We start from the raw sequence: 23,891 nt of genomic DNA, 5'->3' as shown, positions 1-23,891 counted from the left end.
TATATGAGAGGCTAGATAATGTATAGTTATAAAATAGATACATTAATGTATGGAGAAATAATGGGGAGGCCTCAACCTGCACACTCAAATGTATGTAGGGATATTTTAATTTTAAAAAAGTCACTTTTATTTAACTAGGCAAATAAGTTAAGAACAAATTCTTATTTGCAATGTTGGCCTACCCCGGTCAAACTCGGACAATTGTACGCTGCCCTATGAGACTCCCAATCCCAACCAGATGTGATACAGCCTGGATTCGAACCAGTGACTGTAGTGACACCTCTTGCAGTGCCTTAGACCACTGCGCCACTCGGGAGCCATATATATATATATATATATATATATATAATGGGACAGCTTCAAACTAACTGCACATTCATTTGAAAGGTGAGAGGTCAACAGTGAAATCCATTCATATGAATGATTCATGTCTGTATGCAGATACCTTAGGCAATTGGTTTTCACCCAGTCAGTAGGAAAATGTTCATTGAACATTCTTCTGACTAACATTGACAAATTGACTTGGGATAAGGGACTTGAGAGAGGAAACTATTTGTGTAAATGTTCTGCTTTTGTTCACCACTTCTAATAATCTGCAATTGATAGTTAGATATGTGTCACAGGGAACTTTGCTACTTTTAATCCATTCCAGGGAAGAAGAAATGGAATGAAGACCGAGACAGTTCGTGGCTGTACTTAATGGAACCAATCCCATCCATAACCCCATAACTTGGTGCATAAAGAACCCAAAAGACATGTTTAGGCCCTTTGTGCTATTGCACTATTTGGCAGCCATTTTATTGCCAGTATATCAAACATGCTGCTTGTTTTTTTCCATCAGTAGTTTACCTGCGTCATCTGTGGTGATTATTCCGATAACCGTAAACTGAGAGGGATTCACCTAGATTGAATCGAAAAGCACAATACTGGACTGAAAGGTGACATCATATGACTTCTATCTGCCCTATACAGTATGAGGCCATAATGGTGTTTTTGATCAAAAATGCATGAAACAAAGACTAAGGTAGTACATGACATCTTGTTGTCATCACCATAACAGCTTGACATGAGGATGAACAATACCAATCTTTACAAACTGCGACCACAGTTTGATAGTATTTCCCTATCTTATGATGTGTAAAGAGAACACAGAGTAAACCTAATTTAGTATCTAAATGACAAGTTCTTCTTCCCCTTTGGCATTGTTACAGTTGACAAGGTAATCTAGAGGATTCTATAAGTAGTGGATGGCTGCAAGGTTTTAAGACAGATTCATATGCTGTCAATGAATGAGATGCTATTAGCGTTTTTTTTTATTGTTGATGGTAGAGAGTATGTTTCAAGCAATTCCAATGGCTCAAGTGGTTTAATCCACTGTCCTCCAAAAGGATAATTAACCATACATTCCACATTTCACAAAACCCAAACTTCTATCATTGCTTTTCAAATCTCATTCCCCATTCTTCTTCGAAACGACTTCAGATATTCTTTGAAAGCCTTTTTTTGTGATTTATCTTGGTGCCTCTAGAGTAGCAGTTATGTTTCTTAAGAGGAATATGAAAGATTATATTATATCAAAGAATATCAAACACGCTAGAGTAACACACTTTATCTAAATGTTATCAATACCATACTGAAGTACCAGTACTGTACCAGCCATACCAATAAGGATACTCTAAGATTCTATATGTACATTTTGTTATGATATTACCAATGTAATTAACTATTTTAATCTATTGAAATAGCAATATTGTAGCATTACGAGATGTGCAATAATAGATTACATTTAGCATTTATGAACAAAAGCATTACATATATGTATGTAGGCCTACATTCAGGCACACGAAGATATTGAGTATGTATACCTTACATGCATAGATACATCTATCATATGACCATACATACAGAACTCATACACTTAAAGGTTTTTTCAGGTCCCATTCAGTATCAAATGAACCCATATCAACATAAATTATATTGAGACTTCTGCATGTATGACCATGGATCCTGTAAACCCCTAAATACCATAGATACAGCATATGCATTACTGTACAAAATAGTTTATAACTTATATCTTTGACTTACACATGGCTGTATAGTGTATTTGAACAAAAATGTTAATCGTGTAGCCAGATGGATATTGGTGCCATTTATCTAAAGTGTTAAGATTTATTTCTGTTATAATTTTGCTCTATGTCGTTGGTTTAAGTTTTGATCTGCAGTAAGTCATAGGAAACCGAAGGGTAAATGGGGTTGTTGTTTGCTAAAGTTAGAGCTTTGAGGGAGTCATTTTTTGAGATACGATGTGGAACAAGAATTGTTCACTATCATAAGATTGCCCCTCTTTTGGCATTGTAGCAAGCATAATATTGGTAGTCTGTATAGATGTATACTATTACATCAGTATTACTTTGAAAGTTTTCATAGAGATATAACTTGTCACTGTGCAATAAAGTCATTTGGATTGACATGGCAGATAGCAGCACATAGTGAGGGTTTACTGTTGATGTACATACAATTGACTACATGTGACCTTTGACTCACCCAATCGCCTGCCTTATTTCTATGTAACAGACAAGTCAGATATCATGACCTGTCCCTGACCTCATATTGACAAATACCCACATTGTTTTGACTGCATGTAAGACTTGACCTGACAAGTACACTACTTGAACTTGAAGTAAATAGATATACAGGTTTAGTTTTGGTACATATCACCCATGTGAATCACTGTCTGCCTTTTTTAGAATTCTACTGTATACTCATGTTACATTTCATAGTTTCTAGATCAGTGCCAATGTTTCAGTCAGTGCATACGTTTGATTTCTTTTCCCTTTCTTATTTTTGTCAAATAAATCCCTGTACATTATTTATGTAATAAAACATCTAACACCAATGTTTGAAACTTCACCTGTGGATTTTCATTATTTATTAATGTTAAGCATCAATTTAGTTGTATGTTAATAAGCATAAAGATATTCAGAGAATGCTTTCTCTGCGGAATTGCGACAGCTTGATTATGGTGGCAAATGACAATGGGTGATATGTTATCCTCTGTCCAAACCAACCACTCATTTTGGAATAGTTTGATTAAAATCTGTGCTATTTCTGTTTTTACTTATCTTATTGGCTCAGTTTTTGCACCAATCACATCGGCTGTCTGGTCCTCACTTTCTCTGTTGCCACTGCACAATGTCCTATACAGTTTCTTCAGAAAGTATTCATACCCCTTGACTTATTCCACATTTTGTTGTGTTACATCCTGAATTAAAAATGGATAAAAAAAAAAATCTCACCCATCTACACACAACAATGACAAAATGAAAACATGTTTTTTTTAATTTTAGCAATTTTATTGAAATACAGAAATATGTCATTTACATAAGTATTCACAACCCTGAGTCAAAATACTGTATGTTAGAGTCACCTTTGGCATCGATTACAGCTGTAAGTCTTTCTGGGTAAGTCTCTAAGAGCTTTGCACACCTGGATTGTACAACATTTGCACATTATTATAACAATATTTCAAGCTCTGTCAAGCTGGTTGTTGATTATTGATAGACAGCCATTTTGAAGTCTTGCCATACATTTCCAAGCCGATTTAAGTCAAAAATGTAACTAGGCCATTCAGGAACATTCAATGTTGTCTTGGTAAGCAACTCCCGTGTATATTTGCCTTGTTAATTTCTTTCCAATTTTTTTTTGCAATTTTATTGTATGTTGTTGATCCAGTCTCAGTTTTTGCTTATCACAGTCTTTAAACTATAACTGTTTTAAAGTCACTGTTGGCCTCGTGAAATCCCTGAGCGGTTTCCTTCCTCTCTGGCAACTGAGTTAGGAAGTATCTTTGTAGTGACGGGGTGTATTGATACACCATCCAAAGTGTAATAATAACTTAACCATGCTCAAAGGGATATTCAATGTCTGCTTTTTTTAACCATCTACCAATAGGTGCCCCTCTTTGTGAGGCATTGCAAAACCTCCCTGGTCTTTGTGGTTGAATCTGTGTTTGAAATTCACTGCTCGACTGAGGGACCTTACAATTATCTGTATGTGTGGGGTACAGAGATGAGGTAGTCATTCAAAAATCTAGTTAAGCACTATTATTGCACATCGTGAGTCCATGTAACTTATTATGTGACTTCTTAAGCACATTTTTACTCCTGAACTTATTTAGGCTTGCCATAACGAAGGGGTTGAATACTTATTGACTCAAGACATTTCAGCTTTTCATTTTTAATTAATTTGTAAACATGTTTAAAAACATAATTCCACTTTGACATTATGGAGCATTATGGGGTAACCCCAGCCAGTGACACACAATCTCAATGTAATCCATTTTAAATGTGGAAAAAGTCAAGGGGTGTGAATACTTCTTGAAGGCACTGTATTAAAATTAGTCATTCCTTTTGTGTAATTAGTCCTCTCTCAGCATTCTGTTCATCTCAGGAGTTTAACACTCTGAAGTTCATCCACTTTGTCAGCAATTTTTCACAGCTTTTCTGTATGACGTTAAATGAAAACAACCATGTCATTCAGGCGGAAAGTAGATGTGATAAGATTGAAGACAATGAAATCTATAATGAGCAGAGCAGAAGAATTTCATTACCTCAGAAATATTGACCAGGTAGGAGTTAGGATGTCATATGTACCCTTGTTCATTGGATCTCCATCACCAAACAGCTGATCGCCATCTTGGATTTGACTTCATGATTGCAGTGACTTTTAATTCATCCTTCACCTTTTGTGTATGAAGAAAATATCAGAACCATTGCCTTGAATGACCCAGATCTTGAAATTCCAGAGGCAAGTATTTAATGATCCATGTTCCCTTCTCTGGAAAATAATTCTGATGCTGAGTAATCGTGTCGAAATGTGAATTTGCAAGGCAAGAAAAATATCCTATGGAGGCTGTAGCAATAAGCTTCCAAATATCCCTGCAAGACGACTCTTTGAAATTGTTATAACAAGGATTTGGAATCTCTATCATGTTGTGTCAGTTCAACTATTCCATGAGGATGAGGATGTATTGCTAATTAAACCCCATTCAGAACACGATGACGGCAAAACACCACAATCTAGACATCATTAGGCATGATTACATTGGAAAACACCCTGAATTGGACAGACACATCATGCTGAATCCCTTGGGGAACATGGAAATATGCACTTCAACTGCCTCAAAAATGCTTCCTCGTATTACTAGAGCAGTGTATGTTAAACAGTTACAGCATTGGTTGAATAGATTATAATTTGGCTACCAGAGGTTTTAAGAAACACTACTATAGACCAGGTAATGGGTATAATTGACAAATCAACGTTTTTCAGGGCAATGACAGATCCAGCTTGCACCTGGACAGTCTTTATAAGCCTTACGCATTACACTTAGCTACTTAGTGTCTAGTTAACTCACAATTCTCTCACAACTGTTTGAACTCTCTCGCTCTCTCTCTCTCTTTCTCTCTCTCTCTCTCTCTCTCTTTCACTCTCACTCTCAGACTTATGGCTGTGGAGGATGAGATAAGGGGAGGAGCTGTGGTTGAGCCGCCAAAAGCTAACGTTAGGGTCTTCGCCGATCAGGTCTGTGATTTTCTTCTTCCGGTCGCCATGTCTGTAGGATGGCCTGTGTCTTTATCTCTCTATCCTTCTCAATGTTGTTTTCATCTCTTTGTTGATTTGTCCCTTTATTTTGTCTAGACAAGTCCTTGGGTTTGGGTGAGACTGTCATTTGTCTGTCAATCCGTTTAGGTGCTTTGAAGGTCAAAGAACGTCTGTTTACATCTTGTGTCTGTCTCTCGATCAATCTGTTTATATTCTGTCTGACCACATCCGGGTTGTAATCAAATCAGCGTCTGTGATAACTGTACATCTCAGACACGTCTATCAACTTTGTGTGAACTATATGTATTAAGTCAAGTTGTATTACCAGTCCAACACAAATGCAAGACAAAATACACGACTATTGAACAGTTTTGGTCCTGAGGATGAGTTCATTTGTCAGGCCGACAACGTCTCCAGCATCCACACTCAATGTCTCTCGGTCCATGCTTTTAGCCAGCCACTCATCTCCTATCAAACTTGTCAGGCCCGCCCTCAATCATGAGTCATGCTGCAAAGACATACCAGCTTTCAGTGTGTGTGTGTGTGTGTGTGTGTGTGTGTGTGTGTATGTGTCTGTGTGTGTGTGTGTATGTGTCTGTGTGTGTGTGTGTGTGTGTGTGTGTGTGTGTGTGTGTGTGTGTGTGTGTGTGTGTGTGTGTGTGTGTGTGTGTGTGTGTGTGTGTGTGTGTGTGTGTGTAAGAGACAGAGTGTGTCAAACCCCAATGTCTCTTGCAAACGACATCACAGATGTATGCTCAAGCTTCTTTTATTCGTTTAAATCAAATCCCTGTTCCACCAGAAGATGAGTCCGACCCAACCGCTTCCCCAATCCAAACTCCTTCATCCCGATTATTCAGACTGAGCACCGGTCAAGCCCACCCTCAATCATGAGTCATGCTGCAAAGACATGCCTGATTTCTGTGTGTGTGTGTGTGTGTGTGTGTGTGTGTGTGTGTGTGTGTGTGTGTGTGTGTGTGTGTGTGTGTGTGTGTGTGTGTGTGTGTGTGTGTGTGTGTGTGTGTGTGTGTGTGTGTGTTCAAAAGAGCGTGCGAGAGAGAGTGAGTATGTGTCAAACCACAATGTCTCTTGCAAACAACATGACACATGTACGCTCAAGCTTCACTGAGTCCCACCCAGCCACTTCCCCAATCCAAACTTCTTTATCCCAATCCGAGTCAAATCAGACTCAAAGAGGCAACAGACATTTTCTGACATGCAGAGATAAAAACAAAAGCAGAAAGTTTGAGCGGTGTGAACAGACAGTGCTCCCGCTATGTCCCAGATAAGAATGCAGCTGAATGCAGCACCCCTGCAAGGTGTTGAACAGTCAGAGCTTCAGCCACGCTTCCTCGAATGAGCAGTGATCCAATGCGTCTCTCCTGTTATTTCTCCATTCAGTACACAGCTCCCCCAGTGAGGGAGAGAGGGGGTGAGGGAGGGTGAGGGAGGGAGGGAGGGAGAGGGAGAGATTAGCCAGAAAGGCTTAGAAACTGTGGTTGAAAGGGGGTAAAGCCGTCCAGCGATGCATGGCGTTGTGTTCAGTTGCCAGACAAGCAGCAGACCAGAGTTTTGCGCTCGCACTGTTTCCACTCGGTCGAACGTGGCCAGTCTGTGGTTGACATGTAGTTGAGGGAGTGTCATGGTAGACTTGGCCTACAGCCTCACACAGCATTGGAATCGGAATCTATTGGTTCTTTCTGAGGGCTGAGAGATATAGTTTGAGTAGCTCTTCCCAAGTGGTCGTAGGAGCGTTCAAGGCTGGGCATCCATCTTGATATTGGTTTTGTTTCCAAGCTGAAAGAGGCAGATTTTCTATCCAACATGAAGCTGTTTGGGTCTCTTCCTAGACACAGTATTAAATCACAGCAGTCCAACATGGAACTTCTGATGACATTCATTATTTCCATGTCATGCTTCCACCCAGGTTTTATTTTTTCTCATGTTAATTGTCCATTATCATGCAACCACGCGAACATTTCTGTGTATCTCCATTGTTCTGAAGGTTATAGTCAAGAAGATTATAAAAGGAAGCCATACATTGTTGTGGGCCAATTGTTTGTGTACCATTACATTCCCATCATGGCTATGCCCAAGCAGAGCACGTCGGCATGTTTTAATGATTGCGTTTCCAATATCTGTCATTATTTGCAGTGAGCTGGCTACCATACAATCACTTGTCCATCGCCATGGCAGCAACAGGTGTTTAATGCTGGGTGTCTAGGTGGGGGTGTCGGTGACTCATAGGGTTCACGTTATCTTTATTACCCCAACAGTGGGCAGTTCACTCATCTTTCAGCGTTTTACGTGGAATTTGTGGATTCATATTCCCAAAGCATTATGTTGAGAATACCTCCACCCCCTCTCTAGTAAATATCTGGTTTTAATGGGATTTCATTGTCAAACTTGATTAAATGAGTTAATTTAATAATATTGCTTGAGTTTTTATTACTACCGTTTATACAAATGTTCTATCTTAATTTGATCTGTTGTAACAGAGAATTTTCCTGTTCAGCAGGAAATGCAAACTTGTTTATATTTGAGGGTTTAAAAAGCTTCTAACGTTTGTAATTTCCACTTTAAAATGTTTGACTTGATTTGCCCTATTGAAAAATATATCAACCCCTACAAACATATCCATTAATTATTATCCACATTCCTGTTGGTGCAGGATTATTTTCCTGCTGTGAGAAACTGGTCCAATTAAGATATTACACCTGTAGGCAGCAACTAGTGGTAGCACTCTTGAAAGTACAGTAGATCAACCTGTCCTTGTAATGACTCATAACAAATAAATCATCATTTGGATGTTGTACCGTACATATCCTCTCCAACTTAATGTTGTATGTTCCATGCATCATTGTGAATATAATGCATGTCTCACTTTACATGGTTATCTCTATCACATCAGTTATCTACTGTCTCTATAACCTTATATGTCTTTAAGTGTGTTATGTGTCATTCAACCTTTTTTACATGTGTATGCATATTTATATTGTTTAACTCTGTTTTTTAATACTATTTATTCCTTGTTGCAGTAATAGTGGTGTTTAATATTTTTGCCAATGATTACTGCATCACCTTTTGCCTCAACTTCTAACCCCTCAGCTTCAGAGGAGATCAGAGATACCATTTTTCTGGACAAGACTTTTCAGTCTTTGGATCAATGAATGACATTTAGCTTGATTTAAAATGCAGCTATCTTTACTGCTAAACCAACTCAGTGGCCTTGTTGTTAGTGTCCGCCCTGAGATTGGAAGGTCGGAAGTTCGATCCCCGGCCGAGTCATTACAAAGACTAAAAACGGGACCCAATGTGTCTCTGCTTGGCTCAGCATTAAGGAGATAGGTCGGGGGCTATGGCCCTGCGATAGAGTAGCATCATGTCCAGAGGGTGTACTTGTACATCAAGCTGCCTCACGTTCTGGCTTGCACAAGATGGCTACGAACCCTCTTTACTGCTGCATGTGTGTATCAACAGCCTTGGTTTGCTTCCTCAGCATGCAGACTTGGTTGACATGTTGGGCCCTCTTGTGCTTTCAGGCTGCTGGGTTTGTGTTGGCGCGAATGTGGTGTGCGTTCCTTTGTGTTTGTGTGTGTCCTGTGGGCGTTGAGTATCCCTAATGCTCCTCAACCCTCGACACCCAACTTCTACCTTTTACTTTCTTCAGTGCACACATGCCTAGCCTCTCCTCCTTTTCTCTATCGTTCCTCTCCTCTTCTCCTGTGTTGATGAGATACGGTGATTTCTCTTAGGGGAGGCGCCAATCCATCCTAGTGCAGCCCCGTCTCGCGCCCGTCCCACCCCGAGTACAAAGGTAATAAACCAACCAGCATACACTTCAGTGGTACTGCCTCTCTCCATCCATACATTCTGCCTCTTCACTTTGACTCCTCCACTGTACTGAATGTGCGTCATTGACCGTATGCAGCACCAACAGAAGCAGTTCTTGACTTACACAGACATGTCTTATACAGAAATTTGCACGTATTATCAACAGCAATAGTCTTTCTTTCTTTACCTATTGTTCACATTATTTAGGTTATTTTGATTTTGTCAACAGCGATTTGAATAATGTCGAGCTTTACTGTAATAGAAAATCAATAAATGCTGGAGCTGAAATGTCAACCCAGAGTCAGGGGTAGACATAACATAGTAAACCAAAATCTGGGACACTCAAATTAGTATGATCGTTATGTTTGGTATGGCATGTATTAATATGTGGATGTCCATCATCCATTTCGTATGATATATTACAATTCATAAAATATGCTACAAATTTGCAATATGTATGATATGTTAAGAATTCCAGTTTGTTGTGGCTAACGTTAAGTAGGTGGCTAGGTGGCTAACTCTAATGTTAGCTAGGTGGCTAATGGTAGCTAGGCTAGGGGTTAAGGTTAAGGTCAGGAGTTAGGTGAAAGGGCTAGGGGAAGGGTTAGCTAACATGCTATGTAGTTGCAAAGTAGCTATATGCTCAACCATCCACCCCGACCAACTACGCTCCTTTAATTTTTGCCTTAAGTAACCTTCGGCCTGATGTAAACATACCAAACATAACATATCATACTAATTTGAGTGTACCAGATTTTTGTTAACTTTTACATCTAGTCTATGAGGCCAGGCTGGACAGTGCCTTTGGAAAGTATTCAGACCTCTTGACCTTTTCTACATTTTGTTACATTACAGCCTTAATTTAAAATATATATATTTTTTAAATGCTCAGCAATCTGCACAAAATACCCCATAATGACAAAGCGAAAACAGGTTTTTAGACATTTGTGCAAATTTATAAAACATTAAAAACATTAAAAACTTTACATAAGTGTTCAGACCCTTTGCTATGAGACTCGAAATTGAGCTCAGGTGCATCCTGTTTCCATTGAACATCCTTGAGATGTTTCTACAACTTGATTGGAGTCCACCTGTGGTAAATTCTATTGATTGGACATGATTTGGAAAGGCACACACCCGTCTATATAAGGTCCCACAGTTGACAGTACATGTCAGAGAAAAAACCAAGCCTTGAAGTTGAAGGAATTGTCCGTATAGCTCCGAGACAGGATTGTGTCGAGGCACAAGTCTGGGGAAAGTACCAAAACATTTCTGTAGCATTGAAAGTTCCCAAGAACACAGTCTTAAATGGAAGAAGTTTGGACCCACCAAGAATCTTCCTAGTGCTGGCCGCCCGGCCAAACTGAGCAATAGGGGGAGAAGGGGCTTGGTCAGGGAGGTGACCAAGAACCCCATGGTCACTCTGACAGAGCTCCAGAGTTCCTCTGTGGAGATGGGAAAATCTTCCAGAAGGACAACTATCTCTGCAGCACTCCACCAATCAGACCTTTATGGGAGAGTGGCCAGACGGAAGCCCCTCCTCAGTAAAAGGCACATGACAGCCTGCTTGGAGTTTGCCAAAAGGCACCGAAAGGACTCTCAGACCATGAGAAACACCATTGTCTGGTCTGATGAAACCAAGATTGAACTCTAGTCAAGATCGAGGCAAAGATGAACTGAGCAAAGTACACAGAGATACTGGGGCGAAGGTTCACCTTCCAACAGAACAATGACCCTAAGCACACAGCCAAGACAACGCAGGAGTGGCTTCGGGACAAGTCTCTGAATGTCCTTGAGTGGGGCCTAGCCAGAACCCGGACGTGAACCCGATCGAACATCTCTGGAGAGACCTGAAAATAGCTGTGCAGCAACGCTCCCCATCCAGCCTGACAGAGCTTTAGAGGATCTGCAGAGAAGAATGGGAGAAACTCCCCAAATACAGGTGTGCACAGTTTGTAGCGTCATACCCAAGAAGACTCGAGGCTGTAATCTGAATACTTATTAAAATGTGATATTTTTATTTTTATAAAAACCTTTTTGCTTCGTCATTATGGGGTATTGAGTGTAGATTGAGGGGGAAAACAATTTAATACATTTTAGAATAAGTCTGCAACATAACAAAATTTGGAAAAAGTCAAGGGGTCTGAATACTTTCCGTAGGCACTGTACAGTGTAGCACTATATATTGGACATTTAGATTTATGTATTGTACAGATTTAATATACACATAGTGTATACATTAATGTATGTGACTCTTACACCACTCAGACAAATGTGGCAAAATTGTTTGCACAAATTCAGTCATATACGGAGACTTCCTGAACGTGTAACTCTTTGCATTAGGTAAATTGCTTACCCTCTGAATTCAAACCATAAAACTCCAGCATCAATGGTAGAATTCCTGACTGAAATGCATCGAAATGTTCAGCTGTTTAATGCAATGCTCCATTTCAATGCTCCACTATTATCAAATGTTGGCATTTGCAAAACCTTGCAACTCCTTCATCCTTCTTCACATCCTTCATCCTTGTTCATCTCTCCACTACTTTTTTCTTTCAATTCCCTGTGTTGTTTTGGGATGATAAGCGAACTGTTTGATCAGGATATAGATGGTTGTAATATATACTTAGGGCTAGATTCAATCAGATTGACAGCTGAATAGCCGTTGTTTTGGTGGTGTCGGAACTGCGTTCGAGTTGTCAGATTCACAAGAAGCAACGAAACCACACCCAACGTAATCCGACAAATTCCATGCAGCCGCATTAGATATTTATGCAGCCGCGTTACCAATCAAACACTCAAATTAGATTGATAGGCTATAAATCTCTCCCATTAGCCTAACATCAATGGATTGACATTACATTTGAGAGTCATTATTTCTATAGAGCCTACAATTTCTAGCACCGTTTTGAACTTCTAACGTGGTAGGGATAACAAGGAAGGGAATGGTTTGTGACGGACAAGAGCACACACTCACGGATATGTCAGCTCATGAACGTCTAACGCGGTACGGATAATAAAACATTTGCTCTGCAGATGTCGGCCAACACTGGTTAACGATGGTTAATGCTCGATCTGATTGAATCCAGGCCATAGTTAGTTCTAGTTATGACAAACAGCTTGACAATTCACAGATACTCTATTAGGTACATGTACAAACACTGATGGCTCTGCTGCAGTAATACATATAAGTAGGCTCTATTCCAAGAACCAATATCAACAAGGTAACTGACTACATGCATATACAACAATACCCCTGCTCAAATCAACACAAACTCACTTACACACACCGCACGTGTCTCACAGAGGAACACGTTGCGGTGGGTCATCAACATATCCATTCAATTCGACTCATCTCCCCTCCCACCACTCCCCCAAATAAATGACGGGAATTATGGGAAATCTCCGTATCTGACACAATCCTTCCCTGAAAATAAACAACTGGTGTGCATATATGTCAATGTGTGTGTTTCTTTGAGAGTGTGTTTATATATTCCTGTGTGTATGTGTACTGTATGTATATGGCACCTGAGCACATAAGTTGATCCAATGTTCATGTATTGTCATTGTGAGTTTGATCAAGTGTGTCGCCAGTACTGTATTGTTGTTCTTTTTGCTCTGGGTCATACTTGGAGAGTTGTCTAGTGTCCTTTATATCTATGTCAGTCATCTACTGCTGTTATGGAATATTTGGTTGGTTTGTACGTCTAATTTCCACAATGATATGCCTAGTTTGAAACAGAAATTGAGTATTCAGTTCCTATTCATGTTGCTGAGTAAGAACATTTGAGAATTGCGTACCAAAGCATACTAACAATGCACTTAACATTGCACAATTCATCCGCTATGTGTTGTTTTTGTCTACAATTTCCTAACTTTTATTAGTTGCAGCTTTTGTACAAACATAAACACCAGTTGTTCAAGTAAGCAAACTCTGCACATATGGATCTTTAACAGTGAGTGATGCACGTTTTATTTAAGTTGATTGGATCGCTGCTTCTTTTATTAGCATAGGTTGGCTATCTAGCAGCTATCTAACTTTCTTATCATAAAATATTCGCCCAATTTTCTCAGTTGTATTGGCAGGTCTGGCTAAACTTGGATAAATAATGTGAAAGGGTTTGTAGTCATTTTTGTAGAACTGGTTTGAAAGTAGTCCAGCACTGGTAGAGAAATACCACTTGTTCCTCTTGTTTCCATAACACATTTCCTGTTACTGTTGCTAGCACCAAGTAGGGAATGGGATTAGCATTTATGCTAACGGTAATATCCGTTGAAATTGGTTATCGCCGTGTGCTTTACAAGGTTCTGAGTGAGAAGAGAAAAGGTCTGCCAGTTCAATTCCACTTTTTGAAGGACATTTTTTGTTCCCTTTCTAGAGATGGAAACATGTGCTACATACAATGGACACACCCACCCTGATATTTAATGCTAATTAGTTTTGAAATCAAATGGCCTGTTTCTGACTAATTTCTGTACTAGATGCAGATCATAAAACCCTCTTGAAGTACCTTTTTTCTGACTTTCACTTCTCCAGTGCATCGTTCACATCTTAAGACTTCATACTCCTTGGTACAATCATATGAATGGATTTTTGTCCTTATTGTTCAATGAAGTTATTACACATTTGAGGAAAGGAATTGGCATCTCAGTAAATGTCAATTCAGATTCTTCTATACGTGTAGAAAACTTTTAAATGATTCCACATTCCTGTTTTTACTTTGATACGTTAGACACCATTTCCTCAATCGAACACAACCTCTGTCAGTGCCAATAACCCAGCTATTTTCTTTCCTACTGCTCTAACACAGACTGTACTGAACAGGACTGAACATGATGACTTGCATTCAGAGCTTGATTTAATTAATAAGTGAAATCAATCTGGTATTTGCAATGACGTTATTCTGCGCCAATGTAGGTAAGGATAGATAGCAAAACCAAACTTTGACTTATTCACTTATTACAAATTCCAACCCAGTGCTTTACAGATTTGGTAAATTAATGAGCATCCATTGATAATTGGTCAATGGGTATGGGTTAGAAATTCTGATTGGTGGATTAGACACAGTTGAGAGCTCTTGAATGCTAGCTTCTTATACAAGCTTTGTAGATCAGTATTTAGTCATTATGTTCTCCAATTCGCATCTAAAGTTCTAAGAATTACTGTAACACATCTGCATGTTAGACTATTATAGTAATGCAATACTATAATATTATCATCTATAATGTTTTATTTTAAAGTACTTATTACTATTTAAATGTTAAAGTACTTATAAGGTTCAATGATGTGTGGGAATCAACCACACACTTGACAAGGGAACAAAGGTGCATGAAAAAACAATATCGAATTTCTGCACATTTATTGTGGTCTTAGCTAAGCTTTCGGTGAACGCTTTATGTTCTTCATTTATTTTCTTCTATCTGTGAAAGTTTTGCTCTGACGAAGGTCAATTGACTGAATGCTTAGCAAAAACCATGCTAAACCTGAAATGCGCATGGTTTCTAATGTGCGTAAGATTAATTAAAGTGACACAATTGTATCACGTTATAGAGTCATAACAACTATTTGTGTCACCATGGTTTTCAAGCCTTTACTAAAGTATATTTAAGGAATAAGGCACGAGGGGGTGTAATACCACGGCTAAGGGCTTTTCTTAGCACGTCGCAAAGCAGAGTGCCTGGATACAGCACAGTATATATTGGTCATATACCACAAACCCCTGAGGTGCCTTATTGCTATTATAAACTGGTTACAAATGTAATTAGAGCAGTAAAAATAAATGTTTTGTCATAACCGTGTTATACAGTCCGATATACCACGGTTGTCAGCCAATCAGCATTCAGGGCTCGAACCACCCAGTTTATAATACAAATTAGAATGTATAGAAATTCCTTGAAATTAATCTCATTGGCTAAGACTGACACAACTCTCATTCTACTTGACTGCTTGGACTCCTTTTGACACCCGTCCCTGACTAGTACCCCCTTCTAACTCAGCATCATACGAAGATCAAGACACTCTGACATGTTGGTCAACCCGAGATTGTAATTCCTTCCACCTTTTCTTTTTCTGACTGTATCCCCTCTCCTATGCTGTCCATCTCTATTGGTGTACCTCATACTTCTGTTCTGTAACTCATTTTCCTCTATTTCTCTTTCTCCGTTGTTCCTCCCATCCCTTGTCACTTATTTCTCTCCCTCCCTTACTCCCTTTGCTTTCTCAAATGATCCTTTCTTTCTTTACCTCCTGCTTTGATCCTCTCCTACCGGGACCCTCATCACCCCACACTATTTCCTCCATTCTATTCTTTTTACATTCGTAACTGATTCACCTATTTACTCTCCTCTACCCACCTGTTTGTTCTTCACTGGCCTCCTCTTTTTATTTGACTATTCCTTGCTTGTTTATATCACCCATACTCCCTCTCCTTCCATCCTCCCTGATGCCTTCTCTCCCCACATTTCCTGCTTCATATATGACTCTTTATATTGCCTCACTCTCTCTTTCCTGGATTGGCTGACTCGTTTACACCCTTGTCCATGCCACAAATCCCCCACTGAATGCCCCTTCTCCCACTCCCATCTCTCCCCTCTCCTACTCCTCTTCTCCCTCCCTCTCTCTGTCTTGCTAGGGGGCCCAGCATTCCTCCCTGGGTTCAGCAGACCCCTGTGTGAATACTGAAGGTGGAAGAGGAGGAGGAGGAGGAGAAGAAGGAGAAAAAGAAGGAGGGATGACTACTGATCCTGACCCTACTATCTCTTCCTCGGGCATCTCCTCCACTGGCTTGCCCCGGAACGAGAATGGAGTCCCCTCCCCACCCGTAGACCCTCCTCCTCCCCCCACTCCTCATCTCCACCCCAGTCCACCCCAGAATGGAGAGCTCCGTGTCAACCCAACATCCTCCCCAGTGACAAGCACGGAGGCAACTGAGAGCACTGCAACAGCAGGACTGGGCATAGAGGAGAGGGAGCAGGTCAAAAACAACACTAAACCAAATCAGAGAGAGAAGACACAAATAAAAAAGTCTTGCCACATTTCCTTCCTTTTTTGAGGAGGACGAGATGACTGCAATCTTTCCCGTTTCTTTTATGTGTACTCAAACCAGAGAGAGAAGAAATGTGTGGGGGGCAGCAGTCATTGTACATTTAACTGTACAGTACATTCAGCATTATCATACAAGACAACAAAAGGGCTTTCCAATGGACCTAATTTCCGTCATGCTCAAACTGGTCTTTGGTCAGTATCTGTCATGCAGGACAAGATAATGATACCTTTTAGTTATCGTTGACATTGTGGGATCCTCATGTACTGTTTCAATCGATCAAACTAAAGAGCCTATCATACACTGGTATAGGCCTAATCCCCAAACCAAGCGACTATGTGAGATTTTGCTTTGTGTGTTTGTTTAATCAAATAAAGACAGTAAGCAAACACTATATAACGTCTCACTCCCCAAAAACTTCTCAGTAGCCAATAGCATCCTACTATATACATGCGTGTAGTATCCCATAATTCCATCGATAAAGGTCTAGTCATTTCCTGTCCTGAAAACTCCAGCTCTCAAATTTAATTGGTAGAAATGTGGTCATCTGGCTTTGTAGTCTGGTTTCCTTAGTGCCTTTGAGTGTATTTTAACAGGGTTTTCAAATAACAGGCATAGATGATATTGACAGAAGGATTATTTTAACTGATGATAGTACATAAACAATCTAATCAAGATCCAAAAATAACTATGCTGTTTGAAATGCAGACTAACTACAGAGTCCAGAACAAGCAGAATACGGTTTCATTTTTGGGATTTCATAGACATGCCCTATGGCCTAAGGAAAGTGTGTGATGTTTTCAAAAATGTGTAAATTAAGGGACTTCCCATTCGTGGACTGGACTTGTGCAATGTTTTCTCTTCTCAATCTCAGAACCTATGTGTGATCAACTGGTGCTACAGACACAAACAGTGCCATTTCCAAATCAAGTGTGTGTGTCATAGCACTGCCTCTCATGTTTCCCACTGTCTGTATGTCTGTCTCTCTCACTCTGTCTGTTATTGTCAAGGTAGCCTATTTCTTTTATGTATTTGTCTATGTTTGTTTGTTATGTGTGTGTCGTGTCCTTATGTGTGCAATTGTTTAATGGAGTGGGAGCTGGGTCAAGTAGGGTGCTTAAACCAAATGAGACAATAACAAAGTTGTCAGGTAAAAAGTTTACCAGCAATTTTAAGGGGTTGAAAATATCAAAGGGATACTATTTGTGGACCTTCAGTGTCCAGGCATATAACGTAGTCACTTGTAACACCTAGTACACTTCCAAAATTGTTGTCATGGCTTTTTCTGTTTAGTACCACGTAAACTATTTATTTGATTCTTATTTTGGGGTAGCCAGTTAAGTCTAGCCTTTAAGTGCCTGGGTCTCAGATAATGACATTTTGGCCAGTAGTCAAACAGCGCTCAGACAAATTTGTATGTGGCATAGACTTTCTTCATGTCGTTTCGAGGGACTATTTGAAGTTAACGTACCATTCAGCTGAGCATGATGAATGCTAATGTAACAACATTTTGAAAAAACAAAGATTGTTTGGGGCATCGTTAGTAAAGAGTATTTCAAATCTAAAACATGTTACACAGTGCACTAAAAGGAATTCATTGCTTTGTGTCAACTGTTCAGATATCACCTGTCATTGAATACTGTTATACTGTGTTGTCATGTCCTCTTGTTTTGTGTATAACTTGTCCATTGTAATCTTTGTTTAGATGTGAACTTGGGTTTATTTTGGCCCTTTTAGATTCACACTGGTGGTGCTTTATAACTAGTTGGATAACTTTCCTTACTCTGGCTTAGCGTCTCAAGTGAATTAACATGCTTCAGACTGTCCTGGTTTTGCAGAACACAACACCGGTCTTATTTCGCTTTTTTATTTGATTAAGAGTCAATTTACTAAGGGCCAGATCCTAACTTGATGTATATTGTTGCAGTTCTCCCATTGGCATCATGCATTACGAGTAAGTCTGAGTTTAACATGCAGATCTCAAGTTAGGATTCGGCACTTTGTGCATAGGGTCAAAATGCCTCCGCCAATGCTGTGTCGGTCAGTACTAGGGGATTAGCCATAATGTAGAGTGGATGAGATTCAGCGATATGAGAGAGATTTAGAGTGTTGAATTAAAAGTTAACCAAATGTGATTATTAATAGGGAGAGTTTGTTGTAGTTAACTTGTGTTAAGTCAGCTAATATGGCTACCTTTCGAGTGCCAAAACATATCAGTAATAAAATGGCTTTTAAAGCAGCTAGGGTTTTACATCTGCATTGAATAAAGATATGGAAGTATACAGGGTCACTGGTTGATATATGAGCATTGACATTAATATACCTCAGAGATGCAGAATTGAGAGACTCAGGTTAACAAATATTTGCCTCAGAGCTAAACACAAACTGACAAAGAGATTAATCCTACTTTGGAGTGACTGCCATCCGATACAGTGGTTGGTCCAATGACATGGATTAAATTCACTTTAGTTGACAACTCAATCAAATGTAAATCAAAATTAGACGTTGAAATGACGTCTGTGCCTAGTGGGATGGCTATGATTGGATAGCAACTCATCAAGCACCTCCCCGTTCCTTCTCTCTCTGTCTTCCTTTTCTCCCCTTAGCCAATCACGCAGCTTCGTGGAGGACAATCTGGAACCTAATTGGCTGAGGCAACATGGGCAGCCCGCATGGCCTGGCCATATATCAAGAACGCTCTCTCGTGATGCGATTGGCTGACAAAGGGAGAAGTTGGGCCATTGGTTCAATTCTCCTGACCTAAAGGATAGTCCAGAGCCACAGCTGACCATGTAAGGATCTGCTGTGTTATTTACCCTACTTTACTTGGGCCCTCTCTCTCTGATTGGATGGCTGGACAATCTGTATTTGACGCTTGTGATTAGATATCTGATTTTCTTTTCAAGACATGCCAATCTCGGGTTGGTGGTTTTGTTGGCTCATCAAGCATGTGAAGAACAGCTATGCAGATTGACATGATATAAACCTTTTGGGATTGAGCAGTAAGTGAAATGAAAGAGGGAGAGCTGCTGTGTTTAAGATGCATTTCAAAGGTGCTGTAATTTTTCTTTCCTAACATTTTTCTAAGATCTCACAATTTGTTTCTTTCATTTTTCATTCCTACCATTTTCTACAGTCCACCCACTATCTACCCATTCCTCTTTCTATCTATTCTTAACCACCCACCTCAGTTTATGTTCACTTTTAGACTATTTATGCTCCTGTTCATATCTGCCATGGTTTTGGTTTTGTTCTTTCTTCTTTATCTCTATTAGTTTTACATTTAAAGGAAACTAATTATGCACAGCCTATTACAAGTGAAACTGCTACAAAACAAAATATTGCTTCAATTAAAACTTTGAAAAATGTAGACAATGCTATGATTTATATTTCTATAATAATGCATTATTCTTACCATAGTACTACAAAAACTATTAATTGGAAATCTTCCTGAGCAAATGTTTATTTCTTGATAATGACAAGACTCTAGTATCTAATGACAGTCCAGAAATGATCCATTTTATATCAACTGATTTTTCTTAAGACAATCTTATGGAACATTACCCTTTTGTGGAGAAAGATTGCCCTGGGACTGTGACGGATAAAAACACAAACTGTTGTTTTACCTGCTCCCCTCACAATGATTTGCACGTTGCTGTGACCTGCACCCCTCCACTTCTCTCTTGTAATCCCTGGAAGAGACATGTGAGGATGGATGTTGATTTTCTACTTGACAATCGCTGGGGAGCTCTCCATTTTACAGACGATCTAAAACTCCTTAGAAGAGGACATCCTTACCATCACGTTTTTGTTTTCCTATTTCTGTCTCTGATGTAAGCTTAGTGGAGCAGATGCGAGTTTATCATGTTTTTCCAGTGTGGTGAGACCGAATTCTGGAGCCAAATTTCTGTATAACTTCCATTTGATTTCTTTGTATGGACTCCACTGACACAGAAGCTAAATAAAACCCTGTGCCCTCCTTCACCTCTGACCACTGAAAAATGACACATCAAAAGAGCGAGAGATTAGAGGTTAATACCTTTTAAGTGATTGAATGTGTGTGTACATACAGTGTGTGTACAGTTGTTGTGTATATACTGGATATGTGTGTGTATATATGGTGTGTCTATGTGTATATACAGTTTGTTTGTATATGCAGGGTGTACAATTCTTTCCTCAATCCTCTAATCTCTCTCTCTCTTAAATGACGTATTTGACTCCTCAAAGAATAAATGTTGGGGAGTGGAGAGGTTCACACTGGCAATTTAAAGGACAGCTGTCTGGGAAGCACTTTCTGTGCAGACACTGACCAATCTGACACCTCTGAACACCTACACACCTAATTATGCCTCTCAAAACAATCTCTGGCTTGCCCTCATTTTCTCATCAACTGAGGCATTTTTTAAAATTATATTTGGGTGACCAAGCAATGTTTGTACATATACAGTATATAGAATAACTAAGATAATATTTCCAGTGACCTCCATCTCCTTTTCTTTGAATTCCTGTAACTATTATGATTCTTCGTTGTTATTTGATTTAAGTTTTACGTTTCTCTACATTAAATGTTTGCAATGGTTGTCATTCAGATTTATATATTTATCCAGACAACCCTTATCTAATCTTTCCAATTTAGTTCCCCGAACTCTGCCTCTCATAGACCCCTCTGTCAGGCTGAACATTTGGTTCAGATCACACTGTTACTTGTGAAGCAACTCTTCCATGCAAGTAACACCATGTTATTAGCCATTTCTTCAAGTTCTATTAAGTGTGCCTCCAACTCGCCAACCCTCCCTCACCCTTGAACTTTCAACCCCAGGTCACACATAGTCATACCCCTTGACAAGCCATAGTCCCCCAACCCCTCTATTTTTGTTTTAAAAAGGACAGACATTCGGGGATTTGTGTATATTAATGGAAGAGTGATATTGAAGAGTGTATTGCCATTGTAAATGGATTTGTTATGAATGTGGATATTCTGATTATTTAATTATTATTGTAATAATGATTATGATTATTGCCACTTTGATTTTCTTGATTCATTCCTTTGATGCGGTCAATAACAATTGCTTCATTTCATTTTTGAATAAACCGGAATTTATATTTTTCGGGTGGGTGAATCTTGGAGATAGAAATACTTAAATAAATGAATAATAAACAAATAATTAACTTCTTAAATTAAGATGTGATATGTATTTTTTGTATAATTCCTACAGAACAGTCACCACAGTGAAAAATATCTTGAAACTCTTACAAAGGCCTATTGTGTCACGTTCCTGACCTGTTTTCTGTTAGTTTTGTATGTGTTAGTTGGTCAGGACGTGAGTTTGGGTGGGCAGTCTATGTTTTCTGTTTCTATGTTGGTTAATGGGTACCTAATATGGTTCTCAATTAGAGGCAGGTGGTTTTCATCTCCTCTGATTGAGAATCATATTAAGGTAGGTAGTTTCACAGTGTTTGTTGGTGGGTGGTTGTCTCCTGTGTCAGTGTCTGTCTATGTTGCACCATACGGGACTGTTTCGGTTTGTTTGTACGTTCGTTAATTTATGTAGTCATTTCCCTGTTCGTGCGTTCTTCATGTTTTATGTAAGTTCTTACGTCCAGGTCTGTCTACATTCGTTTTTGTTATTTTGTTAGTTAATCCAAGTTAGTTCGTTTTTTCGTCTTCGTCTGTTTTTGGTTTAAATAAATATCATGTCTTATTCCAACGCTGCGTCTTGGTTCAATCCATGCTCCTCCTCTTCGGATGAAGAGGAGGAGGAAAGCCGTTACAGAACCACCCACCAATCCAGAACCAAGCAGCGTTTGTTCGAGCAGTGGAATACACAGGAATACTGGACTTGGGAGGACGAGCTGGATGGAAAAGGTCCATGGGCACAGCCGGGAGAATATCGCCGTCCCAAAGCTGAGCTGGAGGCAGCTAAAGCAGAGAGGCGGCGATATGAGGAGGCAGCACGGAAGCAAGGCTGGAAGCCGGAGAATCAAGCCATAAACCGCAGATATGAAGGTACGCGGCTAGCAAGGAAGCCTGAGAAGAAACCCCAAAAATTTCTTGGGGGACGCTAAGAGGTAGTGGGCCAAGGGCAGGTAGGAGACCTGCGCCCACTTCCCAGGCTAACCGTGGAGAGCGGGAGTACGGGCAGACACCGTGTTACGCAGTAGAGCGCACGGTGTCTCCTGTACGTGTGCATAGCCCGGTGCGGGTTATTCCACCTCCCCGCACTGGTAGGGCTAGATTGGGCATTGAGCCAGGTGTCATGAGGCCGGCTCAACGCGTCTGGTCTCCAGTGCGTCTTCTCGGGCCGGCATTCATGGCACCAGCCTTATGCATGGTGTCCCCGGTTCGCCTACATAGCCCGGTGCGGGTTATTCCACCTCCCCGCACTGGTCGGGCGACGGGGAGCATTCAACCAGGTAAGGTTGGACAGGCTCAATGCTCAAGGGAGCCAGTACGCCTGCACGGTCCGGTATTTCCGGCGCTACCTCCCCGCCCCAGCCCAGTACCACCAGTGCCTACACCACGCACCAGGCTTCCAGTGCGTTTTCAGAGCCCTGTTCCTCCTCCACGCACTTTTCCTGATGTGCGTGCCCTCAGCCCGGTGCCACCAGTGCCGGTACCACGCACCAGGCCTATAGTGCGCTTCGAGAGGTCAGTGTGCCCTGTCCCTGCTCCCCGCACTAGCCTTGAAGTGCGTGTCTCCAGTCCGGTGCCTCCAGTTCCGGCACCACGCACCAGGCCTACAGTGCGCCTTATCCGGCCAGAGCCATCCGTCTCCCCAGCGCCATCTGAGCCATCCGTCTCCATAGCGCCATCTGAGCCATCCGTCTCCCCAGCGCCATCTGAGCCATCCGTCTCCCCAGCGCCATCTGAGCCATCCGTCTCCCCAGCGCCATCTGAGCCATCTGAGCCATCCGTCTGCCCAGTGCCGTCTGAGCCATCCGTCTGTCCCGAGCCATTAGAGCCGCCCGTCTGTCCCGAGCCGTCAGAGCCGTTCGTCAGTCAGGAGCCGCTAGAACCGTTCGTCAGTCAGGATCTGCCAGAGCCGCCAACCAGACAGGATCTGCCAGAGCCGCCAACCAGACAGGATCTGCCAGAGCCGCCAACCAGACAGGATCTGCCAGAGCCGCCAACCAGACAGGATCTGCCAGAGCCGCCAACCAGACAGGATCTGCCAGAGCCGCCAACCAGACAGGATCTGCCAGAGCCGCCAGCCAGACAGGATCTGCCAGAGCTGCCAGTGAGCCATGAGCGTCCAGAGCCGTTAGTGAGCCATGAGCAGCCAGAGCCGTCAGCGAGCCATGAGCGTCTAGAGCCGTCAGCCTGCCATGAGCGTCCAGAGCCGTCAGCCTGCCATGAGCGTCCAGAGCCGTCAGCCTGCCATGAGCGTCCAGAGCCGTCAGCCTGCCATGAGCGTC

At 40.9% G+C, this 23,891-nt stretch overlaps 1 protein-coding gene across 9 annotated transcripts in view; it reads left to right on the top strand.

Moving 5' to 3' along the window:
- Positions 1-21,653, top strand: part of LOC139573751 (ras/Rap GTPase-activating protein SynGAP-like) — a 113,985-nt gene extending 92,332 nt beyond the window's left edge. For 5 of the 9 annotated variants that reach the window (XM_071397557.1, XM_071397554.1, XM_071397553.1 and 2 more), the window contains 2 exons: positions 5,499-5,580; positions 16,065-19,200. In XM_071397557.1, coding sequence (XP_071253658.1) covers positions 5,499-5,580; positions 16,065-16,484 — 502 coding nt within the window. In that variant the 3' untranslated portion in view covers positions 16,485-19,200. Of the gene's footprint in view, positions 1-652; positions 2,911-5,498; positions 5,581-9,353; positions 9,416-16,064 lie in introns of those variants that run through there. The other 4 variants (XM_071397556.1, XM_071397558.1, XM_071397560.1 and 1 more) reach the window with 4 other exon arrangements.
- The last annotated feature ends 2,238 nt before the right edge of the window (positions 21,654-23,891 follow it).

Source organism: Salvelinus alpinus, chromosome 4 (genome assembly GCF_045679555.1).
Source record: "Salvelinus alpinus chromosome 4, SLU_Salpinus.1, whole genome shotgun sequence".
NCBI lineage: Eukaryota > Metazoa > Chordata > Actinopteri > Salmoniformes > Salmonidae > Salvelinus > Salvelinus alpinus.
Note: the sequence above shows the minus strand (reverse complement) of the source record. Positions and strands in the feature narration are given on the sequence as shown.